The 17,550-nt window shown below is 36.5% G+C and overlaps 1 protein-coding gene across 1 annotated transcript; it reads right to left on the reverse strand.

The window, feature by feature from the left end:
- Positions 1–14,349: 14,349 nt before the first annotated feature.
- Positions 14,350–17,285, reverse strand: LOC145109796 (Late embryogenesis abundant (LEA) hydroxyproline-rich glycoprotein family). The gene is made up of 3 exons (XM_079046951.1): positions 16,918–17,285; positions 16,071–16,762; positions 14,350–14,722 (listed from the first exon to the last, which is right to left on the reverse strand). The coding sequence occupies exons 1-2, from the start codon at positions 17,247–17,249 to the stop codon at positions 16,432–16,434; spliced, it is 663 nt and encodes a 220-aa protein (XP_078903077.1). The 5' UTR covers positions 17,250–17,285; the 3' UTR covers positions 14,350–14,722; positions 16,071–16,431.
- Positions 17,286–17,550: the final 265 nt, after the last annotated feature.

Genomic DNA, 17,550 nt, shown 5'->3' on the forward strand with positions numbered 1-17,550 from the left:
GCGTAGCTCCCTCAAAGTTGAAATGGGAATCCGGTCCCTTGACAACAATCGCCAAGCAGATCACAAGGACTTCATGGCTGCTGCGGAACGCCTCATCTTTGAGGTGACCACAATCAAGAAAGATCTCCAAGCAGCCATTGCGGATCAAGCCACACAATCTCAAAAGCTGATAGCTGAGACTCACACTGCCTATGAGTCAACTATCTCAGTCCTTCAAGCTACAATCAACCGCCTGCAAAGATCTTTGTCCACCAACTTCCATGGCCTAGAAATTCTTCAGCTCACCAAGGAGATTCACAGGCTGCTCTTCAACTCCACTATTCCTAATAATCAACAGTTGGCAGATGCCCTGAAAGCCCAATTTCAAGAAGTATATGCAAAAGTTGATGGCCTACGTCAATGGCTTGAGGATGCTCCTGGGTTGCATTCCTCAAGAGGGGGAAGTGAAGACGAAGTCCATCACAGTGAAGAAGAAGTCCATCATTCCAATCACTCCATCTCACAACATCAGAGTCCCCCCCATCATCACAGAAAAAATTCCTACACCGCAACCTTCACCACCACCATCTCATCAGACTCCACCTCAAAAAGAGATCACGGTTGAGAAACCAGAGACTCCCCCTCACTTCAAAAATCTGGTGGATCACATGTCCTCTCCAAGCTCAAATGACTCCCCTGCCACCACCCAAAGGAAAAAAGATTGGAAGGCAGCTAAACTTGCTGAGCTCATATGGAGAGAATGCGGTTTCGACACTATCATGGACGAATCCTTGATAAACTCTTGGATCAATCCTCACCGCAGACTGCTGGATGACGACTACAGACCTCACCTCACATATGCTGAACCCCCTTCGGATGGCTACTGGGATGTTCCAATCTCCCCAAATGCCAAATACTTCATATTATTTGAGCAGTTCGACCGCAGCCTTCCAGACCACAAAAGACTGCCAATGGAATTTGAGAGACTTAGTCATTTTTATGCTAAGCATGCCTCTCCCATTGAGAAAATATGGTCTAGCGATAGACCATCCGCAGTCAAGAACTACAAGCTTCGGAAGTTCATGAAGGCTGACTTCATCCAGTACACCCTCACTAGAAGGGAACACGACTATGTCCGCACCCAAGCTGACTTCCCCTGCATGAATCCGGAAGAAGTCTTTCTCATAGATAAGGTGTTCCAGAACAAGTCGGAGAAGCACCCAAAGATGAAGATTGCGCTTGAAAGGGATAACACTTTCTTGAAGGAAACGGTCTGTGATTTTGCTAAAATCGACGCAGACATCTACCCCACCATTGCCAAAAAATTTGATCTGCCACCACTCAATCCTGCACCAATGCCTACCAAAGGCTATCAAGAAAGATCCTTAGGTGCAACCAACTTTCCTGAACTTGGAGTCATTTTCAAAAGGAAGATCGATAATGTCAAATACTTCATTCCTATGACTGCCATGTATCACCTCACCAGGAAGCAACTTGAAATCTGCCGAACCGCAGTTGAAAAATCAAAGCACACTACCGAAGAAGTCAAGTTCGAGATTTTAAGGATAATCATTTGGTTGGAAAACATCAGGAAGTTTTGGTGGATCCTGATCAAGTTTCTTAAACTTGATAGCTGAACAAAAGTTAAAGAGGTCACTTAGGGGGAAATTGTTGAATCATGAAAAGTGACCCTCTTGAACTTCAGCTACCCCAGTCTTCAAGCACCCGCAGTCAAGCTCCCTCATCAGCAACCACATCCGGAGTCACTATCTACCGTAGTCTTTGTTTACTAGATTACTTTACTTATCTTCTATTGTAATACTCTCTATTGTCCAGTATACCTTGCATGGCTACTCTTAGAGATGTAATCTGGTGTACTTCCTGAGTCTCTATAAATAGAGCTCATTCGTTCTTAATTAACAACAACTTTGAAAGATATCTTTTCTATCTCTCTATCTTACTACGCATCCCTTCTTACTCTCAAATCTTACTAGAATATAACTGATTATAATCTCTCTTCGGAGTAAGTCTCTTGTGACTTAATCACTAAGTTTGATCTTCCTTATTAACTTGGTTTGAATGTATTCCTCGTTATGAATCAACTTATGTGTATACTTGATATAACAATTGTTGTCATTTCTATTTCTTTACTTTTCCGCAACTAACTCTCTAACTATCTAACTCTAACTTATTAATATTATTGTTGAGCTTTTAGATCCTTCGAGATTAATTATTCTGCATCCTACTTGTTCTAACGTTTCTTCAAGTGTGTCTCAAAGTTTTTCTCTCAACATGGTGGTTATGTTCTTGGGCCAACACAACATCAAAAGCACTCCAATATCAATCCAAACGCACCCGAAAGCCCACAGCCACCCGAGATGGTGGCTAGCAGTGGCAGAACGGCGGCAGCGGGCGGCGGAACGACGGCAGCAGGTGGTGATGATGAGTTTTCTTCATTTTTTTCCTGTCTAAATATACATACAACAATAAATTCACGAACTATACCCACACACACACACACCAAATCACGCACACAGCCACCTCCTTATGGTGGCTGGTGGCGGCAGAAAAGGATGCTATGGCGGCAGCCACCATGGTTGGCAACCATTGTGGGTTTTTCTCGGGTTTCTATGGCGAATCAAACACCCACAACCACCTCGTGTTTCTAACAGCGGCTTAATCTCTTCTAGGTGCCAGACAACAGCTCCCAACCACCGACTAGGTGGCTGGAACAAGCAAAATGGCGACCACGGAGCTTCGGGTGGCAACAGCGACGCACATGACGTCGAACAACTCGAGGGTAACGAAAATACGAGATAAGGTTGATCTTACCGTGGGATTATGGTTGCCCGCAACCTTTTCTTCTTCGTTCACATCACGAACTTCGATCTCGGTAGTCCTCTTGGTCTTCACGGTGTCGCCGACAGCAGGGCTGTGGTGGTCGGCTCGGGCTCGCAACTCCCTTGGCTTCGCCGGTGAGGAGGTCGACGGCGGCTGGAAAGTCTCCTCATGGTGGCGGCTAGTGGAGCATTAGGGTTAGGGTTCCCTTGATACGCATCTTCAACTGGTAGGGAGGTATCGGGTTTAATCCCGTAACTCCAAATCAAACTTATGCCCCATAATTCAATTCTGGTCCCTCCTCATTAATTCTTTTTCAAATGAAGTCCAATAATTACCATTTCTACCCTAACTTCGGAAATTCCTTTCAACTCCAATCCAAAATTTACCCTACATCCCTCAACTTTTAAAATCCTTTCATAATAAGTTCCAAAATTACACTTTAACCCCCAAATAATCCAATTTATAACATTCGGCTCCTCAAAACCAATAATCCACTAAATAATATAGATTTAGGGCGACTATTCGTTCATCAACTTTTTTTTATCTATTTATTTATTAATTAAACAGGATGTTACTACTCTCCTCCACATAAATTAGATTTCGACGTCAAAATCTTTCCTTACTATCCCTTACACGCCCGACAACTTAGGCAACATGGTCACAATACTGGGTACACCCTAGCCCTCCCAAGGTAACCGTGCCTAGACTTTTCAAGGCAACCATAACCCACTCTAGCAAGGTTCTAAAACCTGAAGATGAACGAATTCTCTACAACAAGATCACATCTACTACGTCTGAAGTCTGCTGTCTTGAGATAGTCTGATTCCCTGGCAGACCACTCATACTGAATCATTATCATTGAATCCAGTCCGTTTATTCCGTAACCCAACACAAATATTAATATTGCCCAATTGTTGAAACTGCCCAACACTGAACTGCCTGAAGCAATATATTGCTACATGACTGCTTTCCAACATCTATCGAGACCTTCCTGGTCTCAATTCGTATGACAATCAGCTGAAATACCGGGTTCCAGCCCGGCTGCAGAGCCAAAGGACTCCCCATTTAGTCGTCTCACACGACTTCTGGATGAAATCTTTCTCAAGAACTAGTTGCCACTAGTTATCATGTCGCTGTAACTCTAACAACTTCATGATCTAACCGTTCGGTTCCATGCGTCGAACCCTGTCGTCACCAAATCCAAGGCTAAAAGTGATTGCTACGCGACCAATGGTAGCCTAATATCCCGAATGACTTTACGCAGTCCATTGCTTCCATGATCTCATAAACTGTAGGGGCGATCCTACAGGCTTATCACTGTCTCAACCAGATCTAATCCATCTGGGTAATTCCGAAATCCAATCTGTGGATTTCCATATCCTCACTGCTGCACCCGAACTGGTGGGTACTACTGTTCCTTCCATGTTCTAATAACACTCCCATGCTCTATACCAACCTAGTGCATGCTACGGCTACACCCTCAGTGTCACGACACTCTATCACTATCTGACCGCTAGTGAATGCTACGGCTACCCCCGCAGTCTTACAACACTTTCACCCTGCCGACCATGAGTGAATGCTACGGCTCCCCCGTAGTATTACAACACTTCCATACCAACTGATCATTAGTGAATGCTACGGCTCCCCCGTAGTCTTACAACACTTTCATCGTAACGTAACCGTAGCCAAATCCCTTACTCCTAATCTATCGATTCAAACGCATACATAGTCGAGCATACACTCCACTGAACACCCGAACTGAACTCCATTCATTACTTGAGCCCCAACCTGCTTTCCTAAATTCTGCTATCAAGCCCCCAAGAAGACGCGATTCACCTGACAAGGACTCTTATCGGACTCCAAACTCGCATAACCCTCAAACCAAATAGCCACTTGGGCCGCCTTTTTCCTTGAGAAGTCCATCCCGGTCTCGTACCTGTCCCTGTCCTGAATACCTGCATGATTCTCCCCCACTTAGATTCGACTAAGTCTTCACAATACATGAGATTTGAAGGATTCCCGATCCTTCTTTATCGTCAATAGCTGACTGCTGACAACCTGCTTCTTGTCCGTGCGAGTGTTCTATTACGGCCCAAAGCTCCAAGGACCATGCAACTCCTAAAGATCAGACGAACACTTCCCAAGTCCCAGCGAGACTAATAATCTCAGACGCCTTGAAATGATGCCCCATCTATATCTTGAAGTCCAAATACCTGATGCCCATACCAAAGCCTCTACAGTAACCCACTTCCCCTAGCGCTTCCAAAAGCCGACTCGAGCACCATGGCTGAGTCACCAGTCCTGTCCGCAGACCTTCCGCATCATGTCCCTGAACCGATCTCGACCATAGACCCAGGTAACATTGAACGCTTCAAACCAGCAAAGAAAGAAACGACCTTCACTAATCACCCCGTAACTCACAGTATGCAAATGGCATATGACAAATGTTTGAAGGCATAATCCAATCACAAGCAGGGCAAAAGACCCAGAGATACACTTTACTAAAACCCTTGGAACGAGAACTCTCTCGTGCAGTTTCCTGCAAGTACCGCAGTAAATCCGGCCCTGTTGGCCTCTCAAAACTGACTCGAACTCTTGGGTCTCTTCCAGAGACCCTCCAATATAGGCACCCGATCTATTCCCCTCTTCCAAACATGCTCCAAACCAATCCCTGCTCTCGAGCTCTACAAATCATATCAATCAGGGTCCCGCACCCTGACCCACTCACCAGCTCAATCTTCAACGGCTGAACTGCAATAGTTGGAGCAACCTCTGCTCTACACCGGGCTACTAACTATCCCCAAGACATAGTCTCCCAACCCCAAAAGTACAACAGATCGCATAATCAATCCTTGCCGCCTGATACAAGAGATCCAAGGCGAACTCAAAATCCTGCCAGTCCTTCCACTATCTGGCTCACTACCGGGGTCGGGACCAAACCCTGGTCCTTCTCCTTACGTGCTCATCCGCATTCTGCATAGCAGCTATTCCCACGGTCCAATCATAATCAAGGATTCTCCTTCCCATGTTTCTTAGATTCTCCAAGACTCTCACTGATTCGAGTATGGATCCTGTGCTTCCAGTAGTACGGGCCCATACTACCTTCCACACCTATCCATACTTTCCTCAGCAATCCTCCCGAATCCTCTAAGTCACCTACCCCACTGATGCACCGAACATCCGCTAAACAACAATACAATATCCACCGAAGTACCTCCTAGGCTCCCCCTTGGCTCCCAACCTCACCGAACCGCCCCACTATCTCACTGGAGCATAACCTAGGCTTTCCTAGGTTCCCAACCTCACCATGTCATCAGCTGCTGAGGAACTCCCCATGATGCCAGCCATTCACCTCCTGGATATCGTCATATCCACTTAGTGGCTGACTCCCATCACTCAAGAGTTCCACAAAGCACAAAGCAAGCAGCATTCGTGCAGAAACACTCCGGTCCGAAGAACTGCCATAGAACATTCCACCAACATATCACAACCCGCGCTATCCACATCCATCCATTCTCATTGTCGGCTGCCTTATGCATGCAAATTATACACAGAACAAGATCTAATAGACTGTCGAATAATAGACTCTACCCTAGCACCACAATCAGACAAGGAACAGGAAATAAGGCCAAATCAATTATTCTAAGGCTATAAGATCCTAACCATATACAATTTTAAAAACATACACATAGTAGTTACTAATACCAATAATCATTCTCATTCTAGCATGACATTAAATATTCCCAAGGCTACAAGCATCACATATCAGGCCAATCTATTACTGACTACTCAGCACTAGCATGCAAGTCTACCAGCTCATACAACATATAAAGGCATCTCCCGTAGCCCTAACTATCATGCGATTCTCAGATTCAAAAATCAATTCATAACAGATAACATATATGGGTATTATGGGGAAACTTACTTGAGCTCGGCTGATTGCATGCACCACACCCTTTCTTGTCTTAGAAACTCTTTACTTAAAAAAAATTCTTTTTAAAACTTTACAGATCCTCAGTTTGAGTTCAGAATCACCCGAAAGTATGTCCGAATCCCTCAAACCAAGACTCTCATACCAACTTGTAACGACCCAAAAATCAGAGGTAAAAATTTCATTTTTATTATAGCTAAAACATTGGTACCATTTATTTCAAACATGTCAAATCCTCGTTAAGTAAAACATTTATCAGAGCTCATCCCAAAATCATTCATTGCGGAATCATAGGTGTGAGCACTGCGATCAATCCGAGCCCGCCTTTTTCAAATCGATGATACCTGAAACCAAAACTGTAAACCGTAAGCACAAAGCTTAGTGAGTCCCCTAGAGCATACCCCACACACAATCCACATAACACATATCGTATTAGCTGTAAACGCTATCTCTACCATTATCACATATCAATTAGCTATACAAGCTACATCTGCCACATATCACATGTCAGATAACTATAAAAGATATCTCTACCATTGGCACATAACAATTAGATATACAAGTTATCTCTACCGTTAGCCACAAAGGCTATCTCTACCATTATCCACAAGGCTATCTCTACCATCAGCCATAAAGGTTGTCTCTACCATTAGCCAGACGGCTATCTCTACCATCAGCCATAAAGGTTGTCTCTACCATTAGCCAGACGGCTATCTCTACCGCATATCATGCATACATACATATCACACATTACTACATAACAAGTATACCAACTATCATAATATGGGCCGACCTTGGTGCCTTAGACCCATTGGTATGGTGAGAAGACTCACCTGACACTGCTGAAGCCCCGCAGATAAAACTCCCCTTGCTGGTTGACAGATTCCCGAACTGTCAACATCAAACAATACCCAATTAATAATTGGGTTCCAACACATAACCACAACTCTATACTTGGGGTAAAAGACTACTTTACCCTAACTTAGCTTTATTCAATCCAAGGCCCAATTCAAGGCCCAAAAGCCAAACCATGGACCAAAGCCCAACACATGGCCCAATTTTCCAAATTGGGCCCAATCCTCTATATGGGCTTATCTTAAGGCCCAACCACTTATTCCAGTCCAAAAGATTGGTATTCTGACGATCCAATAGCTAATAGTCCTCAAGGCCCAATTATGGCCCACTTATGGCCCAATTTTCCAAATTGGGCCCAAGCCTCTCTAATGGGTGTCATCCTGAAGCCCAATAATTTCCCTTAGTCCATAAATGTGTTTCCAATTGGCCCACAAAGGCCCACAACAGCTTAGTCCAATAAGTGGCCCAATAAGCATCCAAACCCTTCAATTAGGAGGTGATGATTAAGTGTTCCTACTTAATGGGTTAAGCCCTTCAATTAGGTTTTTTCACATAAAATGACGATTAGGGTTAAGTGTTCCTACTTAACCCATTAAGGACTTAATCCATTAAGGGCTTAACCCATTAAGTCCAATCATACAATGAAATCGGGCTTGAGTCATAGCTCCACTCCAATGGTCCAAAATGCGAGTCCCGATAAGACCAAACCCAATTATCCAAAATTAGGGTTTTCAACCCAATAATAGCCCAATAGGCCCAAAACTAAGTCCTCAGATCAATCAGGGCTTCATTAGGCCCACTAGGGTCTCATAAGGCCCATTAGGGTTTCATTAATCGGGCACCACCCACTACCACCTCGGGTAGTGGTGGTCGACGGTGGTTCACGGCGGCGGCCACCACCTAAAGGTGGTCGTTACGAGTCTCTTTTTATTATTTTCGCATCGGTTACAATATTACAAAGCAAAATCTAAATAACACACATGCTAATACAAACACACACACACACACACAGCCACCCTAGTAGTGGCCGGCGGTGGCACATGGTGGCAGCCACCACCTCACGGTGGTGGTGGTTATGTTCTTGGGCCATCACAACATCAAAAGCACTCCAATATCAATCCAAATGCACCCGAAAGCCCACAGCCACCCGAGATGGTGGCTAGCAGTGGCGGAACGACGGCAGCGGGCGGCGGAACGGCGGCAGCAGGTTGTGATGATGAATTTTCTTCATTTTTTTCCTGTCCAAATATCCATACAACAATAAATTCACGAACTATACCCACACACACACACACACCAAATCACGCACACAGCCACCTCCTTATGGTGGCTGGTGGCGATAGAAAAGGATGCTATGGCGGCAGCCACCATGGTTGGCAACCAGGGTGGGTTTTTCTCGGGTTTCTATGGCGCATCAAACTCCCACAAGCACCTCGTGGTTCTAACAGCGGCTTAATCTCTTCCAGGTGCCAGACAACAGCTCCCAACCACCGACTAGGTGGCTGGAACAAGCGAAATGGCAACCACAGAGCTTCCGGTGGCAACAACGACGCACATGACGTCGAACAACTCGAGGGTAACGAAAATACGAGATGAGGTTGATCTTACCGGGGGATTATGGTTGCTCGCAACCTTTTCTTCGTCGTTCACAGCTCAAACTTCGATCTCGGTAGTCCTCTTGGTCATTGACGGTGTCGCCGACAGCAGGGTTGTGGTGGTCGGCTCGGGCTCGCAACTCCCTTGGCTTCACCGGCAAGGAGGTCGACGGCGGCTGTAAAGTATCCTCATGGTGGCAGCTAGTGGAGCATTAGGGTTAGGGTTCCCTTGAGACGCATCTTCAACTGGTAGGGAGGTATTGGGTTTAATCTCGTGACTCCAAATCAAACTTATGCCCCATAATTCAATTCTGGTCCCTCGTCATTAATTCTTTTTCAAATGAAGTCCAATAATTACCATTTCTACCCTAACTTCGGAAATTCCTTCCAACTCCAATCCAAAATTCACCCTACAGCCCTCAACTTTTAAAATCCTTTCATAATAAGTTCCGAAATTACACTTTAACCCCCGAATAATCCAATTTATAACATTCGACTCCTCAAAACCAATAATCCACTAAATAATATAAATATAGGGCGACTATTGGTCCATCAACTTTTTTTTATCTATTTATTTATTAATTAAACAGGATGTTACAATATATTTAATTGGTCCACAATTGTTTTCGCGTTTTCAATATTTTCTCATTCTCATTATAAATTTATAGTCTCTCTCTTTCTCTCTCTCTCTCTCTCTCTCTCTATATATATATATATATATATATATATATATATATATATATATATATATATATATATATGGAAAACAAAAGAACTCTAAAAAAACCCTAAAAATCATAAAATACATAAAAAATACTTAAAGATCACAATTTTTTTTTGACCTTATATTATGAAAAATCGTAGCTTTTCTTATAAATCTGCTGAAAAGAAAATTAAAAAATCAATTTTTTTTAGTTTTTTTTTTCAAAAATTTTTTCTGAAAAATTATATAAAAAGCTGCGATTTTTCATAATATAAAGTCAAAAAAAATTGTGATCTCTAAGTATTTTTTATGCATTTTTATAATTTTTAGGGTTTTTTTTTGCATAGAATCTAAACTTTTATATATATATATATATATATATATATATATATATATATATATATATATATATATATATATATATATATATAGGTAGAGGTTCATTTGAGACAACCTATATTTTGTGAGACATAGAGACCAAATCATAGTCATTGATCAAATTTGATCTTGTGGTTCAAAAAAAACCCTGATTAAAGCGCTTAATTTTTATAATATAAAGTCAAAAAAAATTGTGATCTCTAAGTATTTTTTATGCATTTTTATAATTTTTAGGGTTTTTTTTTTTTTTTGCATAGAATCTAAACTTATATATATATATATATATATATATATATATATATATATATATATATATATATATATATATATATATATGTAGAGGTTCATTTGAAACCACCTATATTTTGTGAGACATAGAGACCAAATCATAGTCATTGATCAAATTTGATCTTGTGGTTAAAAAAAAACCCTGATTAAAGCGCTTAATTAAACACTCAAGGGTAGATTAGTCAGCTTTTAATCATATAATGAAATCCCCTGATTTACATGATTTTTCCTTAATCAACGTAACAAAATCAGATTCGCTCTTTCATCCATTGATTTCCTCATATGGTTTTCTCAATCGCAACAATATTTTGATTGAATGGGAAGCAAAAAACTTGAGTTTTGTATGTTAATTGTCACTCACGCTGCGATGATTTGTGATTTTACATGCTTATTGAAAGAGATTTCAACAATTGATCAGTAGTTCACATCGATTTCAAGCTTTCACGAGCGACTGATCATCAATTGATATCTTCGATTGAGATCGTTTTCAGCAATTGGAGGTTTCATCGGAATCAGATCTTATCCCCTTCATTTGATGATTTTCAACTTCAGAACTAGATTGAAATTTATTTTTCACCAAAATACGTTTTCATCAAGTTACATAAACCGATGTTAGCAATTGATCATAAGATTCATATCACTTTCAGCATTTTCAAGCTTCGATTTTGCTTCCTGGTAAGCGCTTTCAACTATTTATCATCATCGTCATCAGATCGAGATCGATTTTCAGCCCCTTCAAGCTTTGATTTTTACTCCTAGATCTTAAATTTTCAATCTAATAATGTATGTACAAAACAGTTACTGTTCTCTAGCAAATTCTCTTAAACTATACATGCATTCTATGTTTTTGATGAAAATCCTGAATGAACAAAGAGTTTGATGTATCATTCCACTTTCCCACGACTAATGTCTTCTTTAAGAATTGGAGTATACTTCTTAAAATATGAGTCACAATTGGTATAAAACAATGTAATGTTAACTACTTTTATTATATTTACCATCGTTTTGTTAAAAAATGTTTTTTTTGTCAAACATAAAAATACTGGAGATGTCTTTTATTATATTCAACTTGAAAGTAACTTGAATATTTCAAGCTATAAGTTTTCAACTACAAGTGTCAAGATTAATAAATATGTAATAAATTTTATATGTCACAAACATGTAATATTTTTATGGTTTTTAGTGCATTGTTATGTGACTATAACTTTGTAAGACCCTTTTCAGATTATTCATATTCATCCCTTTATCTAACATGACAACCCAATGATCGAGTTTTATGGTTTTCAAATTATCAGTGTTTATCTAATCAATGAGATTCTTTGTTTTAGTTTCATCCACTATGTTGGCTTTTGATACTGTTATTTTATTCGATTCATTTGAATAAACAAAATTAATGTAAGATATTTAGAATTCAACTATAATATGAAAATTATACCATAATAAACAACACATTAATCATTAAACTAACAATATCCTTGTAACTTTAATTTTTAATTTTAGAATATTACGTATTCTAATATCAGAATATGAACGTAATTTAAAAATATGACACATACTTTAAGAATATGAAAAATAATTTCAAAATATTTCACATTACTTAACTGTTAATCAAGTACTATCACAATACTTCACAAAAGATATTCAAATCAAGCTGTTTTCAACAAAAAACAGACTATCTAAAATCATATATTACATATTATATAACAAAAACGTTAGAAACAAATTGTTTCCAATAAAACCATAATGTCTAAAATGATAATATGACACATATTTTCATAATATTTCACATTACCTTACAGTATGTCAAGTGCTATCACAATATTACACATTACTTTAGTGAAAGGATTAAAGCAAGTAGTTTCTAACAGAATAACATCTAATATAAAAAAGCAACAAATGACTCGCCAAATCATATGTGTATAATATCAAGTTATCAAGTAGAAATTTATAATATTAGAATCCTTACATAGCATAATTACATATTATACATTACAAAATATTATAATAATGGACTTTAATATCAGAATATTGCACACAATTTCGAAATATTACATCTTAACAAACTAATATTAAATATGAAACATTTAGAATAACTAGAATAATAACATATCAATAAGTATTAGAAAACCCAAAATTTAATTAGGTATTATTCTATCATAATACTCTACATGTAACTTATAATATCCTACAACATTATTTTGTTAGAATATTCTAAATATAATTTTGAAAATAGATAACATATAACATTATTCTACTAGAATATTTTACATATACACATTATTTTCACTTAATATATCAACTTATTTAATTGAAAACATAGAACATTATTCTATTAGAATATTCTAGTTATACACTTATAAGAACAAACAACATATAATATTTGAATACTAGAATATTATACATCTATGTATTATAACATAAAACATATAATATTACCCTAACATAATATTCATAGTAATCAACTTAAAACAAATCAGCTTTTACAAATTAGAATATTCTACTTGTAATATTATAGTTCTATACAAGTTACCGATCAAACTATAACATTATTTTGTAAAAATATTCTATATGTACATACAACATATTTTAATCTTTTAGAATATTCTAATTTTATACATGTTTGCAGTTAGCCTATAATTTTTGATAGCAAATAACACATAACATTATTCTATTAGAATAACATACATCTCCTTTTTATAATGACAAACATAGAATATTATTTTACTATAATATTGTACATACAAACTTTAATTTTAAGTTTATCTAGTATGTGAAAGATATTACTAACATTATACGACATTGACTACAAATTTCATGTATTATTACTTATAGCATAACTGTTCTTGAACCATAATATCATTTTATTAAACATTCACCAATCTTTAAACCTTCAAACCATAACTACTGTTTACCAAAGATTCAACTATTCATGTTGTTCAAAATATAGAAAACATAGCTGCAATTCAAAAAAAATGATAATCTATATTTATTAACCATTAAACACTTCTAAATATTTTATCAATTCAACAGTCGTCATTCCATTTCTTCCATTTTTGCTCCAAGTTAAGATGTTTTGCTTGATCACATTTTCCAAACTCCAAAAGAATTATTATACATGAACATTATTCCAAAAGAATTATTATACATGAACATACAACCTATAAAATTATTCTATCATAATATTCTACATATACATAGTAAATAAGTATTATTAACATTACATATATCTATAAATTATAATATCATTTTTTTTTTGTAAAAAGGTCATTACATATAAATCTATAAAAACCAACAAAATTTAACACTATTCTAATAGAATGTTCGAAATGTCAATTTTTTTGAGACCGTAAGACCATGAGACCACTTTTCTCTAGTGAAATATTCTAATATTTCAATATTCATAAAAATATAATATATGTAATATTCTAATATTCTAATATTCTAAAACATAGAACATTATTCAAATAAAATTATTATACATGAACATACAACCTATAAAATTATTCTATTAGAATATTCGTCATATACACAGTAAGTAAGTTTTATTAACATTACATATATCTATAAATTCTAAAATATTATTGTAAAAAGGTCGTTACATATAAATCTATAAAATCAACATTTAACATTATTCTAACAGAATATTATAAATGTACAGAAAACCTATAACATTACTCTATTAGAATATTGTACATGAACTATAACAAAAAATGAACATTTGATCATAAAAAGTATGATATTTCAGATTGGTCAAAGCATAACTATTTTTTAACCATGACTATTATTCTGTGAAACATTCACTGGCCATTGAAACAACCATAGCTATTGTTCAAAACTAAAAAAAGATAACCAATATTCAAACGAACAAAACACTACCATGTCATTCATAATCAAAGACTTTCAAATATTCCAAAAAAAATTATTCACGTCCTTCCAGTATGTTTCTTGCATCGATCCATTCCCTCATCATTTTTAATGACCATCCTTATCAACCTTTCCCTATTCCTTTGCTTCGTCAGTTACTTTCTTATGGAATTGGAATCTGATTGGTCAAAGCATAACTATTTTGTATGCTTCTTATTCTACAGAAAACTTTCTTTACCCAAGTCAATATTTCACATTTCCACTTACTGTTCCAGAATAAATTTCCATCTGTCGCATTAAGAACACATCAGAATCGCATTAAGAACACATCAAAATAAATTTCATTAGCTTTCAATGTGTATCAAACACTAATCCTAGCTACAGTAAATAATTTCAAAAGTATTTAACCGAAACTACAATAAAGAAGTTCATTTCTAGCTCAAGCTATAGTGAATCTGCATTAAACACTAACCATAGCTACAATATAAATTTTAGAAAAGTAATTCCTAAATTAGAATAAATTGTTTAACAAGTTCCTAAAGCCTATTACAAGAGATGATTTAGAATCTACATTATGTAGAATCTAAATCTGAATCTAATATTATCAAACTAAAACATAAAGAGATGAATTCAATTATGTCATGATAGAATAACAAATTCTCAAAATGTATTTTAGTTTTGACTTATCAAAGTAAGCAGTAACATTTGGTTAATCAATAAAATAAAATCTTAAATCAAATTTATGAAGTAACACCTAACTTTACAAATCATAATACCTAGAATATTAAGTTACCAAAGACTATTTTACTAATATTTTTACTGGATCATCTAACTTATCAAACAAAGTAACATCTGAGTCAAATTAAGAAGTACCATATTACTTATCAAACTAGAATACTTAGAATATCAAATTATCAAACAACATTTCACTAAATATTTACTAGATAATCCAATTACTCAAACAAAATAACATATAAAATCAATTTAGGAAGCAAGTTATGTTTGCATAACATTCTATCATTTTCAATAACAATTTTATTGCAGAAAATATGAAATCAATACAGAGTGCATTATGTCGAACACCTAGCGGGCGATCACTAAATTTACCAAACACCTAACTGACACTAGAAGTATGAAACTAATAAGATAAACCAAACAAACTAAGATCTTGAATCAAATTATAATTCAAATTCCAAGAATATCTCTACAGATTTTGTGAATAACTTCATTTATGCATAATAACATAGCTTGGATTGTAGATTTATTAACATTGAAATTGTTAACAGCCAAAAATGAGTCAATGGAATCTTTTATTACCTGATGAGAAGAATCCTTCCTCAACTAAGAATCATGAGAAGAAGTAGCAGTTGAAGGATTGGCAGAAACATGATTCAAGATCAGAATATGAATAAAAACGTTTAAAATCAAAATGACAGTGAACCAAAATCGATTTTTAGGGTTTTATTGGGGGTTTTGGAAGATCGGTGCAAAGTAGAATCAGAATGAGAAGAAATCTCATAGATGAATACATCAACTCATAATCACATGCATATTATAAAATCGAAAATTAGAATATTTTAACTCAAAATCATCCACAAATATAAAATCAAGAAGAAATTATAGTATTATACGTCACCTGGATTAACTCTTGATGCAAAATATGAATCCGATTCTGTAGAATGATCCATTTGTTGTAAAACTAAGCTTCGATTTCATTTGATTCAGGAATGTTGATGCTCGAGAACTTGATCCGATTTTAGAATCAAAATAACAATGTTGAAACTCCGAATCAAAACGAAGTAGAAGATGTTGATGATCGAGATTGAATCAGACGAATTTTGGTGTTCGTATCGAGGTTACTTAGGGTTTTGCAGATCAGAATGAAGAAGATTGAAGAGGAAAAGAAAATAGTATCGTCTCGTAATGATTATTTATATTTATATAATCATATCACTATTAAAAATGTAAAAGAAAAGAAAATAGTATCGTCTCGTAATTTATATTTTGACTTTCCTCTTACACATTTGGTCCTCAATTGCTCTACTGATTATGTTGACTTTCATGGTGCAATTCATGCTCACAGTAACTTGTTTCTTAATAATAGTTAAAAGTTTGACCCTACCACCAACTATTGTGTAGCTGCTCATACTCAATAAACCTGTACTAATGTCACTTTGTAAATTAGGGTTTCCCAATAGCCTATCAACCATGATGTCCATGGTAATGTTCATCCTTGTTGTTCGTCGTGCCTTAGACTGCCCTGGTGGCCCTCGTGCCACCCCTATCACCACCCCACGGTAGTATAGGTTTGTCGTCGTGTTCTTGTACCTACATTGGTAAAAGTTGTTTTTTTATCCAATAATTTGATAACTCGTTCTATTCACGAGTATTAAAAGAAATATGAATTACAAGAACCATTAAATCATAAATCAAATAGTTGTAAGGTATTGCAAATATAGCAATCCAAATATGTTTGTTCTAACCTGAAAGATGCAAAATTCGGGTTTTTAACTGATATATCTGTCGTTAAAGATATATTGGTCCCAGGTTGTGGAATAGAGCCATTCATAAAATCGAAATTGTTGACCATGACATCATTCATCTTGATCTCCGGTTCTTTAATCTTAAATACCGTGAAAATTAATATCACACCAACCACCGCTAGAAGGATTATGCTTGCAACAATGCAACTTAACCACTTAACGTATTTTCTTCGGCAGGTGGTTTTCTTGTAAACTGTGTCTTCATCGTCACTGATGGTATGGTTCCGTTCGATGGCCGGAGCCAATGGTTTCACCTGCTCTTTTTCCACCATCCTTTAATTTGTAAAGCTGTGTAGAGGGTTTGGAAGTTGGAATTGAGGGATTATGTGCTATGTGGTTTCATATTAATACAATCTTCATCCAATATTTTGACTTATGATTTTTAAAAGTCAAATATGTTGATGTTATGATTTGAAATATGAAATCAACTTAAGTCACTAAAATTGATATTATTAGAAAACTTTTAATGTGAAAATTAAGTTTATATTAATAAGTATTATAAGTAAATATGTGAAACTATAAGAGAGAAAAATATTACAAGGAATTAACAAGATTTATTTTAATAAAATATTT

The sequence above is a fragment of the Lactuca virosa genome, chromosome 4 (genome assembly GCF_052849685.1).
Source record: "Lactuca virosa cultivar CGN04683 chromosome 4, Lactuca_virosa_CGN04683_v6, whole genome shotgun sequence".
NCBI lineage: Eukaryota > Viridiplantae > Streptophyta > Magnoliopsida > Asterales > Asteraceae > Lactuca > Lactuca virosa.

Excerpts from the sequence above, each read along its gene's own strand:
- LOC145109796 (XM_079046951.1), bottom strand. The coding sequence starts at position 17,249 with ATGGTGGAAAAAGAGCAGGTGAAACCATTGGCTCCGGCCATCGAACGG. Across the intron at positions 16,763-16,917 it reads CCGAATTTTGCATCTTTCAG|GTACAAGAACACGACGACAA; the intron begins GTTAGAACAAAC and ends TTACCAATGTAG.